Raw genomic sequence first — 19,407 nt, 5'->3', positions numbered from 1 at the left:
ATTTATATTAATTTACTTCAATGAGAGGATGAGTAGGAAGATTATAGGGAAACTTCCACCTACGTCTTTTTTTGGTTATCTGCACCACTGGTTACTGGATAAAGGCAGACAAATTCAGGCTGGTAATTGCAAACAAACATACAGCCTTAGAACAGAGAGCTGATGATGACATAGAGCTAATAAATTAAACCGTAACTAGGCTGGCTTCAGAGGCAGCAATAGAAGTGGTAGGCAAGGCACCAAGGCAGCCAGTAGGCAAGCTCTCCCAAGTAACAGAGTATCTAATAAAGAAACGACAAAGAATGAAAGTGTGCAACGCAAGAGATAAGATGGAATTCGCAGAACTGTCAAAACTGATCAACAAGGCAAAAATAAGACGTTCGAAACTAACATGAGAAAGACTGAAGAAGCTGCAAAAGATGGACGCAGCCTAAAATCAGTGAGAAAGAAACTTGGCATAGGACAAACCAAGATGTATGCACTGTGCACTAAAAGATAACCAGGGTAATATCATCAGCAATCTCGAAGATATAGTAAACGAAGCGGAAGAATTCTATACTGACCTGTACAATACTCAGAGGAGTCAGGATACCTCCATTAGAAACAGTAATGAATAGGATACCCAGGATACCTCCTATGACTAGCGATGAGTTCAGAAGGGCCTTGCAAGACATGAAACAAGGAAGAGCAGCAGGAGAAGATGAAATAACAGTCGATTTAATCAAATATGGAGGAGACATAATGCTTGCAAAACTGGCGGCTCTTCATACGAAGTGTCTATACAATGCAAGGGTCCCAGAAAACTGGAAGAATGGAAACATTATACTAATCCACAAAAGTGTAGACGTTAAAGAATTGAAAAATTATAGGCCCATTAGCTTACTCTCAGCATTATATAAAATATTTACCAAAATAATCTCTAATATAGTAAGGGCAACACTGGACTTAAGTCAACCAAGGGAACAGGCAGGTTTCAGAAAGGGATACTCTACAATGGATCACATCCATGTCATCAATCAGGTAATCGAGAAATCCGCAGAGTACAATCAGCCTCTCTATATGGCTTTCATAGAATACGAAATGGCATTTGATTCAGTAGAGATACCAGCAGTCATAGAGGCATTACGTAATCAAGAAGTACAAACTGCATATGTAAATATCTTGGAAAATATTTACAGAGATTCCACAGCTACCTTAATTCTACACAAGTAAAGAAGGAAGATACATATAAGGAAAGGGGCCAGGCAGGTAAACACTTTCTCCAATGCTATTCACTGCATGCTTGGATGAAGTATTCAAGCTATTAAACTGGGAAGGCTTAAAAGTAAGGATCGATAGCAAATATCACGGCAACCTTCGGTTTGCTCATGACATTGTTCTATTCAGCATCAATGCAGATGAGTTACAACAAATGATTGAGGACCTCAACTGAGAGAGTGTAAGAGTGGAGTTGAACATTAATATGCAGAAGGCAAAGATAATGATGAATAGCCGGGCAAAGGAACAAGAGTTCAGGATCGTCAATCAGCCTCTAGAGTCTATGAAGGAGTATGTTTACCTAGGTCAATTAATCACAGGGAACCCTGATCATGAGAAGGAAATTCATAGAAGAATAAAAATGGGTTGGATCGCACACGGCAGACATTGTCAGTTCCCGGCTGGAAGCTTACCATTATCGTTGAAAAGGAAGGTGCACCATCAGTGCATTTTATCAGTGCTGACATATGGGGCAGAGACTTGGCGACTGACAAAGAAGCTTGAGAACAAGTTAAGGACCGCACAAAGAGCAACAGGTTGCTAGGCATAACGTTAAGAGACGGAAAGAGAGCGGTTTAGATTGTCGAGCAAACGGGTATAAACAATATTCTAATTGACATCCAGAGAAAAAAATGGAGCCGAGCAGGTCATGTAATGCACCAGTTAGATAACCGTTGGACCATTAGGGTTACAGAATGGGTACCAAGAGAAGGGAAACGCCATTGAGGACGGCAGAAGACTAGGTGGAGCAATGAAATTAGGACATTTGCGAGTGCTAGTTGGAACTGGTTGATGCAGGATAGGGGTAACTGGGAGATCGCAGGATGAGGCCTTCGTCCTGCAGTGGACATAAAAAAGGCTGATTGTTGTTGTTGTTGTTGTTGTTGTTGTTGTTGTTGTTGTTGTTGTTGTTGTTGTTGTTGGCGGCGGCGGCGGCGGCGGCGGCGGCGGCGGCGGCGGTGGTGAATATATATCCACATATAAAAATAATTTTGAGTAGTCGGAGTATGCAATGATACAAGACAGAATGCTCTAGACTGATTTCAACCAAAGTTACGACATGCCAAACTATTTAAACACTGAGGACCAACTATTACTTTTTAATATTTCCGTCATAATATTTGTCTATATTATATTCCCACTGCAATCTCTATTTGTCTAATTTTCCAAGAAACATATAATTTTTGTGGTATTGTGATAGGATAAGTAGAACCAGAGATATCATCACTCCAAAACGGTGACATCGCCAGAATTGCTGTTGTGAGAAAATGAGGAAAAACATTCCACAGCCTGTTTATGATGATTATAGCAGAGGCTAAATCAATCAAGGATCGTCTATCAATCAGGGATCCAATCAAGCAAGAATAAATGCTCTACACCAATCTGGGGCAATGGAATGCATAAAGGTATTGGCACAATTTTCGACTCCAAAGAGCAGGGCCACCCCAAAGAGGTCTATTTGAGACTGACCAAAAAACCACCTCTGGACCTTGGTATGAGTAGTCGTATAATGCTTCACATTTAAAAATGGCCATGAGCCACAGCATTAACCTGCATGCCCCACACCTTCACCACACTCGCCTTTGTGTCGCACACCTGACATGGCACCACGTCTTTGTCGACCTAGCCTAGCACACGCTCTCCATTCTTTCTTCCACTCCGCTGACATAGTTGGCTCGTATATCGGAGGAGTGGTGACAGGAGAGAGGCAAGACCCACGATGCATAAGGTGATGCAATGAAGGCGTGCCATGCAGGGTGCGTAGCACGAAGGCAGGTGTGGCGAAAGTGTGTGATGCACAAGGCTGCTGCGGCAGCTCTTTTTTCTTTTCCTTTTTTTACTTTTCCAGGAGTTCGCATTTCTTTTATTTTCTATGCAGACACCCCGTAGCCAAATTTAATTGCTGTAGCCAATAATCCTGCGTGGAAACATTGAAGTAAACAATTCATTTTACCATTGAACATGCAAAAGTTCACAGTGGGGCAGCATCTCATTGTTACATTCGAGTATTGCTAAAACCGATAATGTTATAAGTGCATTTGACTGTACTTCTTTCTGTCTAATTAATATCTCTGCATGTTTGTACCCTCTATATTTTTTTGCGCAACCTGGTTATAACAACTATTGGTTCTAATAATGGGATTTTCTTGGCACTTGAATATTGTTATAAATGGTTTCAACTCTACTCACTTGCATTTAATTTTCATGTTGTGCACTACACTAAACATGCCAAGCTGCTAACAGCCAATCGAAGCAATAAAACACAGAGTAAATAAAATAAGCAAAATGCAGTGCAAACCTATTTCAGCCAGAGTTCGTATACAACCTTCAACATTCATTCGCTGTTGAAGTGCAAGCCATGTGCAGGTGGATAATCGGAAGGCAGCTTGGAGAAGCCGAACAAAAACTGGTTGGTGAGTCTAAAAAAGAAAATAGATTTTCGCTTTAAGATCTGGTTATGGATGAAGCCTCAGCCACAATTATCAAATCACTTACTTGTCCCTAGTTGTAAAAGCAGCATGTTGAGAAGAAAACAGACACAGTATAGAAAAAAAATTAGCCTGTAGCACTCCTCAAATTTTTCAGTGTGCATTCATGGCCAAGCTGTCACAATGCAAGCTTTATGGGAGTTGTGCAACATTCAATTTCTATGCCATATAGCATGCACTTTTTATTAGGTGGAACAGCATGTCAAAGAAGTGAGTAGCCAACAAACACTTGTTTCTATGAATGTTACCAATCTGCGTAATAGATGGGAAAGCACTGTACATACCCTTGTGACCAATAGGAGCAGCAGCTTTACCTAAGATGATTAGTATGTGATCCACGGCCCTTAATAGTGGCCTCCAGCATGACATTGCTAACTTATTTTTTATTGATACTGTAGGTCAGATCACAAACAAGCACAAAAATAGTGCCTTTCCCCTGCACTTCAATAAATCCAATGCTTCAGAAGCACTTGCACAACCTTACGCTACATTGTGGATATTGTTATCTCAAGAATAAAACAACATTTTAAGTGAACGTCTTGCACCATGCAAACAAATGGCATCGATGTCATGCATATCAATCTCTCATCAAGTGCCCTGCTCATGTACACCAATTATGGAAAGCGTAACCAACCAACAAGAAAAGTATGGCAGAAGCTGGGCGTACCAACAAGAAAAGTATGGCAGAAGCTGGGCGTTAACTCAAGACGAATTGACCTGGTTGCTGTTGCACAAGCCATATCTGGCACACAGTTTCCATATTGAAAAAAAAAAAAGAAGTATAATAAAATGTGGTTTACCAGAACAGGCTGTAAAAAAGAAAAACAATAGAAACTTCAATTTATATAATTTATTCATGTATCAGTCTTAACAGAACTTACAAAGTCATCTTTGCAGAATGTTATTTATATAACATTAGCGAAAGCGGAAAAAAAGTGTCGTTGCTGTAGCAGCCACCAGTTTCTTTCCTGCAATGCTGTCAAGTATTTCACCATTGTAATATCTTACCTGCACAGTGGCACTTTGTTCCGAAAAAGGCGAGTTAAAGAAAGTCGTGATGATGTTCATGACAGTATTTGTGACGTAGTTCTCCAACTGCTGGTCAGCATGACGCCGGTCATGCGTGGCATTGCAAACCTATGGGAAGGAACAGTAAAAATTTTAGCATGTCTCTATGCACACTCAACAGGTGAATAACAGCAGTGCTAAATGAACAAACAAGCAAATATATATAATAAAAATTATACTCTACACTTTTAAGAAAAATTGGCACCCTATGGGGGCTAATCTTGTCCCCAAATAATCACCTATCTGGCATGTAATTTCCTTCCTTTACAGAAACACTCTCAGTACTTTCTTGTCCTGAATGGCATAATGTTCCTGAGAGGAAAGCAATGGAAGCAGAATATTAGAAAGAAAATGCATGCAAGATATATGGCAATTATTGTTTGCGGACAAGAGAAGTCCTAAATGGCGTAAAACATCATTAGAGTGTGCATTCCTTAGAAATGTCATTCTGTCATTAAAATTGCACCAGAGAAAAATTAGAATACTAACTGTATGGGTGCATTACCAAGGCACACTCATATGAAACATCCCCCTTCTTGCAAAAAATTGCCAAACCAAGTGGCGATTTGTATTTTTTTTTTTCTTCTTTTTCATACAAGGCATGCCTGTTCAAAAAAGACAGGCCTACCTATCAAAACGTTGGCCAGCCTGTCTAAGGCACTCTACCCTGTTTCATCCAGCTTTTATCCCATAGTGAATTTCCATCCGTCAGCCTCCATTTTGACTTACATCATGCCATTTGCAGTGATGGAAGTGGCACTTGGTCTTTTGCAGGAGTTTTTGGAGCAGAAAAAAACTGCAGTTTAGAGCAGAAAAATTTGCTGTTTGGAGCGAGAAAAGAATGCTTTGGAGCAGTAACTTACTATTCTGGTGCAAAAAGGAAGCTCTGTATAAGTTAGAATTTCATGAAACGTTGCAGTGGATATGTATTATACTAAGATGCAAGCATTTTTTCTTCAACTCGCTGTTCCATTTTATTGTTATTTTCTAAGATCAAGATAAGCACTAACTTAATCCTAATTCAGGGTTAATCCTGCATTTCAATAAAAGGTTAACCCATCCACCCACAAGCTGTCCTTGGCTTCATTAGTCATTTCATCTAGTAAATGTTTTATCTCTTAGGGCATTTAATCCACTAAAACAAGTTAAATATGCACAGCTGTCCAATTCTTTATTAATATGGCTGTATCCAGGCACATTAATAATGCTGCATAAGGATAATCTCATGCGCTTAAACATGCTAGTGACAGCGTATGGTCATCTAGGCTGTTACGAAACAAGGCACTGGTGCACTATCTGTTCAGTGCTCAAGCAATGTTAATAAAGAATTGGGTGGCTGTAGCATATCAACACTACATATGACTACAATCGAAATCAGTAGCTGAGCAAGCTGGCATTTGATCAGAAGCAGGACTAAGTAGCGCAAATCCAAATGGAACAGAATGATACTATTTTGATTGTCCTCGTAGGTATTGATTGTCCTCGTAGGTATAGGTCGAACGGCATCTGTGTTGTGTGACTTGCGTCCGTGACTACTTCCTTTGTCCCGTTTCCGAACTTTTCGGCCATGTCAGGGTTGCCTAGTTGTAATGAAATGCACCTCCAGCACTTGTCCATATACCACTATGCGACCATGAGGAAGGCTGTACCCCCATAGTCGTGCATGACCATGATTACATTACATTATTATTATTGCGATAGCAATTATATGGACACTCCAGGCGAATTACCGCGGTCGTTGCCAGCGTCAGTATCGCCATGATGTTCCATGGTATGTCCAAGAGCGATGAGATGGCGGCCGCGCGCCGTACTAATATGCTGTAGAAAGCGTGCGAGGGTAAGTCATTAAGGATGGTTGCTTAATGCACGTGCAAAATATTCCCAATTCGGAGCATGCAGGTGGACTTCGGCGCATGCCTGGTGCAATAAATGTGATAAACGACAATTTCTCACAGCCTGCATTGGGATTTACTTCACGGTCCAGTTTGGCGCAATTGGCACAGCACTTCCATCACTGCATTTGGAAATTATGATGCAGTCCATGTGGTAATTCTGCCCCATAAATAACTAGTTTCCCACATTTCACTTAGTCACAAAGCACAGCCAAATCCTTCATCCTGTAAAACCATACAGCTCTAGAAATGCAACTACAGTAGAACCTCATTCACACATTCTGAAAAAAAAAAGAAAATGCAAGAAAAAGTTTACTAACCGAAAAAACATACAATCCGAAGTGACTAAAACACTTGACAGACTCAACTGCAGTTGATATCTATGTAATGGAAATCATTTTGCACAAGACGCGTGTCGAGCTGGTGGGACTTTGGTGGTCCAAGGCAGGTTTTGTTTTCTTATTGCGTAGTGTTTTAAGACAGCAACAGACCGAAATGAAATCGAGCTGATGGGCGACGCCAGATGCCACCAAAGCAAAATGTGATGTTCACATCGCACCAGCTGCAGCAGTGAATGGCAACGTGTTTGCATTATCACCTACAAAAGCGTACAGTACCAACGGCACAAGGCCTCACGCGCTGTGAAACAGATAGGTGAAGCTGCTTATTGCAATAGATTTGGCGGCGATAGCTGTGAAAGCAACAGCCGGGGAGTAGGTTTGCTGGCATCGAAACAAGAAACCGAGTGCACACCTGCGTTTTCACGTGAGACGGGCGGGCAAGTATTGCATGGAAGCTTATGTGGCAGGTGGCTACTGTTCTCAATAACGTGAGCCTCGCGCGAGCCTCACGCGTTTTCTTGTCTACATGGCATGGCAACCAGAAACAGCATAATGCGATCGCAGTTTTCCGATGTATTGAACATTGGTGTCGAAAGATCGTGTTTTCCAGGAACAAATGAACCGGCAAAAAATAAGTATAACTCAATTGGGTGAATTTTTGTGTTCTCGATTGCGAATGTTGGCACCAGAAAATTGTATGTAACAGTATTATATCAATGAGGTTCTACTGTACTATGTCTATTGTTCAAGTAAAAATTTGTAGGCAGTGCATTTATGGACTACTGGAACACTAAATAAAACATGGAGAAGCACAGGAATGGAGTAAGTTTCTGTTATCCAAAACTCCGACCTATGTCGGGAAATTTAGCATGTGCAAAAAGTAATACATGCCATGGCCACGTCAACAAGGAAGTTGTCAAAAAGTGTCCATATGTGGTGAGATGCATAAATTTCCTTCATTTCCACCTCCGTGTCAATGAAACAGTGTGAAAGGAAGTTGATGTAGGCATCTTTGACCTCGGGAAGACAGTCAGGATGGGATACAACCCTGCACACAAGGCATGCAATGTGTTAGAGCTAAAACAATGTAGCAGGGAGTTATAACTACTCATGCAAACCTGACATTAGTTTTAGATGTACTAGTGCTTTAAGTTGAACTGCACTCATGTTATACAACTCAGCACACTGCTGAAAACAAAATAGCATGATTGCTTTTTTCACACGTGACGTGAATAATTAATCGAAACATGCACAAACACACATATAAATTTTCTCCAGAGAACAACTACTAAAGATTGAAGGAATTAATTTTCAATAAATTGAAACTAAAAGAGATGTCCTGGTTTAAACAACTATAAGCTTTAAGTGCATGGGGGGGAGGTTTTCTGAGAACTATAATTCTAACAATTATGGCCCACATTAAATTGTGTTGCTATGACGCTTACAAGTTACTAATGATGGTAGCAATCCAAGAGGCTCAATGTAGAACATGACTAAAGAGATTGGCTTTATTAGCCATGAATGCACTAACATATGAGTAGCTCAGATGAAATAGTTAAACCTGGTGAATGTCACCAAGAGAAGCGCAGCTATAAATAAAAAATCCTTGCTTTATGCAAAGTTATACTTTTGTGTCCACTTCAGGCTAGGCACAGTAAAGTTGCTGTATTGTGATAAGCCACCTGAGCCTGGCTAGCTTAGGAAATAAATAGCACATAATGATACACCCATAGCCATGCAACAATTCTATTCCAATTATATTTCTTTTCCAGCTTCCTCACTGGTCCAATTGGCACACCATCTAGTTTATTTTGAAATCGTGAGCAGCAGATAATATGAAAGAATTAGAATCTAATGAAAGAAATCCTTTCACTAGATCATGCCCATAATTTGTCATCAAGCAAAATGATTGGCCCCCCCCAAAAGTTTTTCATTAAAAGAAACTGCTTACCATACGCTATAAAATGGAGAAACTACTAAATAAGCAGTCCTGATATCAGTCAGAGTCATTACAGATAGTTCTGCGCAATTTGACGTGCAGTTCTATGCATTACAAAGGACAACTAGCAGCATACATAATGCAACTGGGTTCCATACATAATGCATTTGTGAAGCTCTAGCTGCAGCAGGATTAAGCATACTGTGGGCATTTCTTAGGCACTTCTTCATCATCTGCACATGATCATCATCACATCAGGTTCTTCATCTTCATCACTTGTGGGGACTCATTTTGAGATTGATCTGTGCCACGTCTTCGAGACATCTTAAAGGCCGCACTAACTGCTACGTCACATGTGGTGGAGGTTGCTCCTCGGTCACTGTCCCCTGCTCACCCGCTTTACCTGCTGGAGCTTCACTCAAGTCGCCGTTTGTGCCAGTTGTCTAACAGCTAGTTGTCTAACGATCCCCACCTGTTCGCTGGTTTTTGTGGTGAAGATGTGGAGGATTGGCTTGAAAACTACGACCGGATGAGTTCTGCTAACCATTGGGATGCTGGGATGTTGGGATGTTGGGATCTCATGGGCATAGCGAAGACTTAGTTTTTCATCCACAGGGTCGACTTCACCGACTGCAGCTCTGACAAGTCTTTGGTACTCCGGTGGTTCGTTCTGCCCTTGCGAAGAAGACACTTGACAGTCGCAAGCAACAACTCGGAGAGTTCTATACCTCATATACAGAGGATGTCCTCACTCTTCGTTGCCACATCAATGCTTCCATGACAGATTCAGAAAGAGTACGCCACATACTCAAAAGCATCGGGCCTATCGCCTTCAATGCATTGGCCATCAAGGACCCGGCTACCATCATTGATATTCTAGCTATGCGCTAGTGCCTTGACAAACTCGAATCTGCACGACTGCTGCTGTACACCCATGAAAACAACTCCACTGCCGATCCCTCATTGCACGCAATGGTCCACGCAATCATACAAGAAGAGCTGCAGTCTCTTGGCTTCGTGGCAGGTCCCATTCCTTCCAATGCCTCCAGTACTACTTTGCGTGAAGTTGTCAAGGAGGAGTTGGTGACCATGGCTGGTACTGCATATACCCTCTAGCTCCTACCCCCACTAACATACGTGCACATAGCCGGAGTTACCCCAGCCATCATTCCTTCGATGCCTCCAAAACCGACGCCGGCCCACTTGGCTTCGGTGTCTTCCCACACATCTAACCAACCTTAGTATCTGCCATGGCATCCGACTCGACCTATGTGCTAGTACTGTGCATATCATGGCCACACTGCACGTTTCTGTAACAAGCATCAGCAAGCCAATGATGATGATGATGTGTGGTGTTTTGTGGCGCAAGTTCCAGGTTTGGCCAAAGAGCGCCATGACAAGTGGTAATGTTGACGATGTATTATGGAAGATTTGACTTGGCTGTAAAGTGACCTAAAAATAGTCGCTGTAAAGTGCGTAAAATCTACTTGCTATAAAATTATGGCGATGACAAATGACGAATACTATGAACATTAAAATCCATCGTAAAAGAATGACGCAGAATAGAAAATATATGAGATGGTAAAAATACCTGGAGCACTGTTGCCTCGCCGGAGCCCTTGGAACACAAGGGCCTAGAGGCACGTGCTATACGAAAGAACTATCACAGCGCCATCCTCTGAAGAGAGGAGACGCTACGAACATGTGGGGCTAACAACATGCAACACAACATCTTTCAGATAACTTAGGACTGCGTTGGTGTCAAATAGCGGTTCTGGGCCGAGTAACATTACTGGAGAGAATGGATGCCGGTATGCTAAGGGAAAATGTTTCTTTCTTTCAGATTCGGCTTTCCAGCACTCCAGGAGGACGTGGAGGACGGCAAGCATCTCCTCGCATCTACCGCAGGTTGGAGGGTCATTTCCGGTGAGTAGAAAATTATGGGTGCCGAATGTGTGTCCTATTCTTAGACGACAGAATAGGACATCTGTTTGGCGTGATTTTGTTACAGAGGGCCAGAATCCTAACTGTGGCTTTATCACGTGGAGCTTATTATTTGTTTCCGCGTCCCATAGGCGTTGCCAGTGGTTCCGTAGTTTTCTTCGTAAGAAGGGCTTCACATCTGTGACAGGAACTGCAGCGGTGGGATTAGCAGAATGCGATGCAACTGACGTGGCCATCTGGTCCACCAGAACATTACCTTCGAAGCCCCTAGGACCTGGCACCCAGCATATGATGACATGCTGGTTACCTATATACGCTTTACACAGAACAGAATAGAGTTAATTATTTCCGGATTTTTGTGGTTAGAGAATGACATCAAGGCCTTCACAACACTAAGGGAGTCCGTATATATGACTGATTTCTGGAGTTTTGATTTCCTGATATGCTTCACAGCCGACAATAGCGCGTAGGCCTCAGCCGTAAAGATGCTAGTTTCCAGATGCAGTACATCGGTTTCCGAGAAGGATGGACCGACGGCTGCATAGGAAACCCCGTCGTGTGACTTCGATGCGTGTGTGTAGAACTCCATGCAGGAGTGTTTGTGCTGGAGTTCGCGGAAATGCATGTGGATTTCAATCTCTGGAGCGTGTTTTGTAACTTGCATGAAAGATATATCGCATTGTATCAGCTGCCACTCCCAAGGAGGTAGCAGCTTGGCTCTATGCATTAGGCGAAGCTCAAGGAGCGGAACATGCATTTCATGACTAAGCTCCCTCACACGCAGCGAGAAAGGCTGTCTTACGGAGGGACGATTATGAAAAAGTGTCGCACATGTCATCTCGTTAACGGTATTATAACACGGATGTTCAGGATTAGAGAGGACTTTCAGAAAATATGTTTGGCTGATGTATGTTCTCTGAAGATGAAGTGACCACTCATTCGATTCTGCATATAAACTTTCAATGGGACTTGTCCTGAAAGCGCCCGTGGCTAAGCAGATACCTAGATGGTGAACAGGGTCTAGCATCTTTAGCACACTCGGGGCAGCAGAATGATAGATCACGGCGCCATAATCTAATTGTGACCGAATCAAGCTCTTATAAAGATACATTAAGCACTTCCTGTCACTACTCCACGTAGTCTGGGATAGAAGTTTCATTAAGTTCATTGTTTTCAGACATTTTTCTTTAAGATGTTTAATGTGGGGGACGAACGTGAGTCTATAGTCAAGTATAACACCTAGAAATTTGTGTTCTTTGTTTACAGGTATCTGTTGTCCACATAGTTCTACGCAAGGATCTGGGATCAGGCCTGTTTTCAGATTATGGCGCCGTGATCTATCATTCTGCCGCCCCGAGTGCGTGATCTATCATTCTGCCGCCCCGAGTGCGAACGTGAGTCTATAGTCAAGTATAACACCTAGAAATTTGTGTTCTTTGTTTACAGGTATCTGTTGTCCACATAGTTCTAAGCAAGGATCTGGGATCAGGCCCCTTTTTCTTGTAAAAAGAACACAAGAACTTTTGTTAGGATTGATCTTAAATCCATCTTTGTCTGCCCACAATGACACTTTGTTCAGGCCATGCTGTACCTGTCTCTCGCATACTGCGAGGTTACAGGATTTGAAAGCTATTTGTATGTCGTCCACGTAGACAGAATAAAAGATTGCCAGTGGTAATGAAGCGCGAAGCGTGTTCATCTTCACGATGAAGAGTGCGCAGCTGAGCACGCCTCCTTGGGGTACACCCGTTTCTTGCGTAAAAGGACGCGGAAGTACATTACCGACTTTTACCCGGAAGGTACGACTGGACAGATAGCTTTCTATTAGGTTTAGCATATTACCGTGGATGCCCATTTCTGACAAGTCTCTTAAGATTCCGTAACGCCACGCTGTATCGTATGCCTTTTCCATGTCGAGGAATATGGATAAGAAAAACCGTTTGTGTACAAATGCGTCTCGGATATTTGCTTCTACACGTACAAGATGGTCAGTTGTGGAGCGCCCTTCTCGGAAGCCAGACTGATAAGGATCAAGCATTTTGCTCTGTTCAAGGAAATGAATGAGTCGCCGATTAATCATTTTTTCAAATACCTTACAAAGGCAACTTGTCAGTGCTATCGGGCGGTAACTTGCCACTGAGGAAGGATCTTTGCCTTGTTTCAAAACCAGGATCACAATGGCTTCTTTCCATGCAGTCGGGAGGTATCCTGCAGCCCAAATGGTGTTGAAAATTGTGACTAGTGTAACTTGGGTGTCTTTGTGTAAATTTTTGATCATTTCATACATGATTCTGTCAGATCCCGGTGCAGAGCTCTTGGATGCGCTCAAGGCAGCTCTCAACTCGGCAATACTAAAACGACAGTTGTATGGTTCATTATGTTGACATTTTCTTAAGAGTGGCTTACATTCTTTTATTTGTTGTGGGGATGCGCAACCCTCGCGCCTCCCCTGATGTTTTTCCCGCATAGCGCGTCTCCTGTAGTGCGGCTTCGCCACGCACGCGGCAGTTGGAGTGGTACAAGCGCAGTGCGAGAGATGGCGCTAGTGTTGCGCTGCTGCGGGGTTACCTGGGTGCGGGAGAGACAAGGCGCTCCCTCTTGGGTTCCAGACAGCCAGCGGGACGGACGTGCCGTGCCGCACGTGCAGCGGCCCTCTTTCCCAGCGGGTCAGCAAACAGCGTGGACATTCCGCGCGCGCGGCGACCGATGCTTCTGCGAGACCGCCTCGCGTGGCCGCCTTCGAACGTGCCACGATTCGCGTGACTATACACGCGAACAAGCAGGCGTTGGGATCCAGCATGGGGCGAACCTATTCGCTCGCTTCCGGTCGCGGTAAGTCGGACTTCTAGATTTGTCGCGCGCCCATCGGCATGTTTTGTGGATAGCAACTCGGCTAGCAGGCATTGATGTATGAAAGGTGCAGTAAATGCCCCTGTGATTGTTTGCACTACTGTGTTGTCATTCCTTTGTCCCAAGAGTACGGTGTGAGAATCCCACATCAGACCCCACATTGTATATATTTCAGAAAGGATTGCAAGTAATGGTTGGCACTTGACACGCTCTAAAAGTGCTCCCCAAGATAGTCCGCCTGATCTTGTAGGGTATCGCCTTGTGTGTTTACCAAAGGGAGTGAATATGCTTGTCGCCCTCTTATCCTATTAACCCTGTTCCAGGCTTTGGCCTCATCAGTAAACGAGTTGATATGCGATAGAAACTTCTGCCAACTTTCTCGTCTGGCCTGTCGGCGGGTCCACCTGCCTTGGGATTTTACTTTTTTAAAGTTGCTAAGGTTCTTCACAGTGGGAGAAGCGCGTAGCAACCCCCACGCCCTGTTCTGTTTTTTACGAGCGATGCTACAATCGTCGTTCCACCATGGGACACGCCGTTTGCATGCCAAGCCATTTACTTCTGATATGCATTTAGATGTGACATCTATTATGAAGGCTGTAAAGAACTCGACTGCAGCATCAATTCCTAAAGAAGACAGGTCAGCCCATGAGATACTAGTAAGAGATCGAAATTTCTCCCAATCAGCTGTCTCAATCTTCCACCTAGGAGCGTGTGGTGGATATTCGTTTTCTTTAGGTGATCTTAGCAGTATAGGGAAGTGGTCGCTGCCGTAAGGGTTGTCGGTAACTTCCCATTCAAGTTCAGGCAGTACAGACGGGGAGACTATGCTAAGATCTATGGAAGAATAGGTTCTGTTTGCAAGAGAGTAATATGTGTGTTCCTTCTTATTCAACAGACGCGCACCAGAAGAAAAAAGGAACTGTTCGACAAGACGTCCTCGCGCATGTATACGAGGGTCGCCCCACAGGTAGTTATGTGCATTGAAATTGCCAAGAACAACATAGGGTTCTGGCAATTCATCTATAAAGGACTGAAATTCATGTTTGCTTAGTTTATAATGTGGGGGTATATAAAGTGAGCAAATAGTGATCAGTTTGTTTAGCAGAATAACTCGAACTGAAACTGCCTCAAGGGCCGTTCGTAGCTGTAAACGTTGACAGGCTATGCTTTTTTTGAATTACAATTGCAACACCGCCCAATGATGCTCTCGCATCATCGCAATCTTTGCGAAAAGTAACATACTGTCGAAGAAAGTTTGTGTATTTTGATTTTAAGTGTGTTTCCTGTAAACGCAGCACTTTTGGATTGTGTTTATGGATGAGTTCTTGCACATCATCAAGATTCCTGAGAAGACCTCTGACATACCATTGGATGATTTGTGTATCCATATTTAAAGAAAATTGGTGCTGTGTTTACGGAAACGGAGGTGATGCCTTAGGTTACAGAGCTCTTTCGAGGCCCTGTAACGGGGGTTCTGCCCTTTCTGGAGTGTTTGAGCGAGTCTCGGCGCTCCTTAGGCGTTTGGTGCACCTTGAGGACAGGTGTAGTGTCCATTGCCTCCTGTGAGATGCTGGACAAGCGCTCTTGCTTGCGCGAGGTTTTCTGAGAGAGTCCTGCCCCGGAAGGCAAGACCCCTGCGCCCACCAGCCCGGAGGTCGATGGGGCTCCCTGAGGGAGTTGGGTGCGCTGGCCATTGCCAGCGCTGAAAGGGGCCTCGGAGGTTGGGGCAGCCTCGGCTGCGCCCACCTTCGGGGTCGATGGCCCCGTCTGCTGGGTTGGCGGAGCAGCGCTCGCTGCAACCACCGCGGGGGCAGATGGCGTAGCTGCCGACTCACTACTTGTGGGTCGGACAGCCGCTGGAGGCCGTTGTGACGCTGCCCCCTGACGCGCCACATCGGCAAAGGTTTTCTTGGGCAGGTATGATACCCGCCTGCGTGCCTCCTTGAAACTTACATTTTCCTTTACTTTAATTGTTACAATTTCCTTTTCTTTTTTCCAGGATGGGCACGACCGCGAGTACGCGGCGTGTTCCCCATCACAGTTTACACAGTGGAGAGCATTCTCACAAGCTTCAGATGTGTGTTCGAGGGCACTGCATTTTGCACATGTTTGGCGGCCTCGGCAGCTCTGCGAGCTGTGACCGAAGCGCTGGCATTTGAAGCATCGGAGTGGATTCGGCACGTACGGCCTAACACGGAGCTTGATGTACCCGGCCTCGATTGACTCGGGCAAGATACTTGATCCAAAAGTAATTATTAGGTGTTTCGTCTGAATCTCTTTGCCATCCAGCCTCATCTTAATTCTTCTGACATTGATCACATTTTGTTCGCTGAAGCCCTCCAGGAGTTCCGCTTCAGTCAGCTCAAGCAAATCATCATCCGACACAACATCGCGGGTGGTGTTCATTGTACGGTGCGGGCTTACTGTTATGTGGGTCTCCCCAAATGACACTAGTTTCGGTAGTTTTTCATATTGTTTCAAATCGCGGAGCTCCAAGAGTAGGTCACCGCTTGCCCTTCTCGACACCTTGTAACCTGGACCAAAAACATCAGTCAAGGACTTTGACACAAGGAATGGTGAAATGTTTCGCACTGCTTTGTTTGGCTTTTCAGAGTGAATAACATAGAATCGGGGAAAATTCTGGATTTGGTGTCCGAAAAACTGAAATACATCTTCGGTGCGCCCTCGTTTCTGAGGGCGATCAGGAAGGTTGGGGAAAGAAGTTTCCATGAAAATATCTAAAAATTCGGCAACAGCGCCGACCGCCCACCACGGAGCCCAATGAGGGGACGCGGCAGAGCTTGCATGCAAGTCTGCACGACGCCAGTCGTACGCCGCCACTATAACCAAATATGGTGTACCCAAGGTTGGATAGCCACACAGAGTTAACCCTTGCCGCCAAGAAGAAGGAAGTAAATAGAAGAGAGAAGGAGACAGGAAAGGTGGAAAGTAAGGGAAAGACGAAGGTTGTACGGAGACACAGCAAAAGGCAACTACCGATTTCCCCCGGGTGGGTCAGTCCGGGGGTGCTGTCTACGTGAAGGAGAGGCCAAAGAGGTGTGTTGCCTCCGCCGGGGGGCCTTAAAGGTCCGAACACCCAGCATCGGCTCAACCTCCAGGATCCCCCTTTCCCCAGACACGGCTAAGCCGCGCACGGCTACACGCGGGAGGGTCCAACCCTCGTGTGCTCGGGTATGTGGTGTCGCAACACACCAAACACCTGCTGACGCAGACGCCCCTGTGGGGTCAGCAAGCCGAGTGTTGCGGATTTGACACATACAAATGGGATTACTTTTCTGCTGGGGCAAATTTCCAGTGCCGTCCTTATGCTCTGCGTCCCGGCCACTCTCCATTGCCACCTGCAACGTCTGAGATGGCTCCTAGCTGCTGTCGTGCCAGCCGCTGCTCGCCATCACCCCTTTGTCACTCTATGTTGCCACTTTGGCCAGCCTCTCAATTTGCCGACCGTCGCCCGCAAAATTTAATTGTGCAGTTTTTGGAAGAAAAGCTGCATTGCAAAACGGGACAAAAGTTCCTCAAGCGCGTCAGCATAATATGCTATCTGTTTTAGTAGAAGTAGTACACATGGAAGCATTAATACACACTGGTGCTAGTTTGTCAATTTGTGTTCGCATTTACAGCAAGTTACCACTCCCTATGATGTATCTGCACTATTTGCTGCTCAAGCGGACGCCATTTGACCTGAAGCATACCTAAAGAGCTGATTACCTAAAGCAGTTAAATCCATTCACAGCTATTTAAACCCAAAGATCAAGGTTTTATTCCTTGCAGCCTCATTTTTATATATCTTTTATGCACCACTGGGGTGTAAGTTTCTGCATATTTGTAAAACTAAGTAAACTTGAACCCTTGGTATTTCCTACTGCATGCTGCCAGAACAACAGTATAAAAGTGTTGCCCTTATATTAATGCATAAATATTTTGAACAACATTCTTAAAGTCAGTCAAGATCTAACAATCAGTTAAAAGGATGTGACTTTTGTCATGTATATATTGTTGCGGGTAAAGTGGCATTCAGGGCTGGGAATCCAACAAGAGCCCATCGACTACGACGTCAAGTTGTAGAAAATGAAGGAAAAAGAGTTTATTTAGCTTAGTTACATGGCTCCAGGGTGGAAGCCCATTCCATGCAGAAGCAAGTTAATGTCTCAGTTCACATCAAGACCCTCTGTCCACACTCTCGAAAAGTATCTGCTTTTAATTCCGTCGTCTTCTTTAGGCGAGTCAACTAGGGAATCTCAAGACTGTCCAGCAGCAAATCATCATTCGACTCATTCGACTCAACGTCGACTCCATTGCGATACCACGGCCACGCTATCCATAACCCGCAGTAACTCCGTCTCGAAGAAACTGGTTTGGAATTTGTGGCAAAATGAAATCACCCGGTGACACCTGTTTGGTTCGTCATGGCCCACCCCATTCTTTGCCCTGTCTGCAAGGTGAAGGTCGGGCTGAGATCCTTTCGTAGAATCCTGCAGCAGCCAATTTACATGCTGTCTTTCTTCTTTGCTCAGCCTGCAAGGTGAGGCGCGGGCTGAGGGCCTTTTGCGGAATCCTGCAGCAGCCGGACTGCACGCCGTCTTTCTTCTTTGCTTAGCCTGCCAGGTGATTTGACTTGTCTAATTAACTGCGCTTATCCATTCGCTGACGGGTTCCCTCTCATTCATCCTTTTCTCCGGTTTCCAGGTAATGGGAGGAGGGAAGGGGGGGGGGCACTTTTAGTCGTTCACGTAGTGCTGACGTCTGGTTAGGAGGTGCGGTGCTTTGACATGTGGCAAACGTTCAATTAACACCCTTGGTGGTGTTGACACGTAACAACATTTTACTACTGGCCTACATAGATACGTGAGCGTAGCAATGGCCTGTCTGTGCTCAGGAATTGCACAGAAATTGGTCCAACTAAAACAAAAATGCAGCTGCGAAAAAAAGAGCTCAAAAAGTCAGTCTACCCAGCCAGATGGACCGATGGCGCTGTCAGCCTGCCAAGTCCCTACAGCATGAAAGGGTTCATCACCCCACAAATCCTTATATTTCTTCTTATGCTTATTTGTAGTAGCGTGTGAATATTCAAAACTTTGAATAATCAATTCGAATATATTATTACTCATTCAAAACAAACATTTACCATTGGAAATATTCGAATCCCCCGAAATTGTTGTTAGTTCTTTAAGTCAGCTTCGCCGCAGCATAGCTGTGTTAAACGGCGTAGCATACAGAGTTATTGCGGTGAAGCATATCTGCCCTGAAGTGAAGCATATCAGAGCAAGAGGGCGAACTGTCACGGAGCCGACTTTATAAGCTGAAGTACCCACACTGCCTGGACGACACCAGCTGCCAGGCAGAAACCTCTGTGTCTGCTACTAATCTAGCTAAGTGCCTGAAAACATGATTTACAAGCAGCAGACTTGGTGAAGTAGCAAGCCAAGCAATGGTTTTAGACCCTCATTTTAAAGTAATTGAGTACTACCAGGATGCTTCAATGGCAATCTGGATAAAAAACCTGGCTTTGGAAGAAGCAAAATTTCAGCACCAAGGAACCCAGACTTGTCCTCAACAACAAGAGCTTCTGAAGAACTTAATGAGAGCAGCTCCTGCCTCTGAAGGAG

General features: G+C 44.4%; 1 protein-coding gene across 4 annotated transcripts in view; it reads right to left on the bottom strand.

Annotated features, from left to right (window-relative positions):
• The window catches only part of Itpr (Inositol 1,4,5,-trisphosphate receptor), a 153,156-nt gene that overhangs the window by 71,946 nt on the left and 61,803 nt on the right, over positions 1-19,407 (bottom strand). For all 4 annotated transcript variants that reach the window (XM_065432316.2, XM_065432318.2, XM_065432317.2 and 1 more), the window contains 3 exons: positions 7,939-8,095; positions 4,755-4,883; positions 3,557-3,677 (listed from right to left, as the gene is read on the bottom strand). In XM_065432316.2, the coding sequence (XP_065288388.1) occupies positions 3,557-3,677; positions 4,755-4,883; positions 7,939-8,095 (407 nt within the window). The remainder of the gene's footprint in view (positions 1-3,556; positions 3,678-4,754; positions 4,884-7,938; positions 8,096-19,407) is intronic.

Source organism: Dermacentor albipictus, chromosome 5 (assembly GCF_038994185.2).
Source record: "Dermacentor albipictus isolate Rhodes 1998 colony chromosome 5, USDA_Dalb.pri_finalv2, whole genome shotgun sequence".
Lineage (NCBI taxonomy): Eukaryota > Metazoa > Arthropoda > Arachnida > Ixodida > Ixodidae > Dermacentor > Dermacentor albipictus.
The sequence above is the reverse complement of the archived record's forward strand: the minus strand, read 5'-3'. Positions and strand labels throughout refer to the sequence as shown.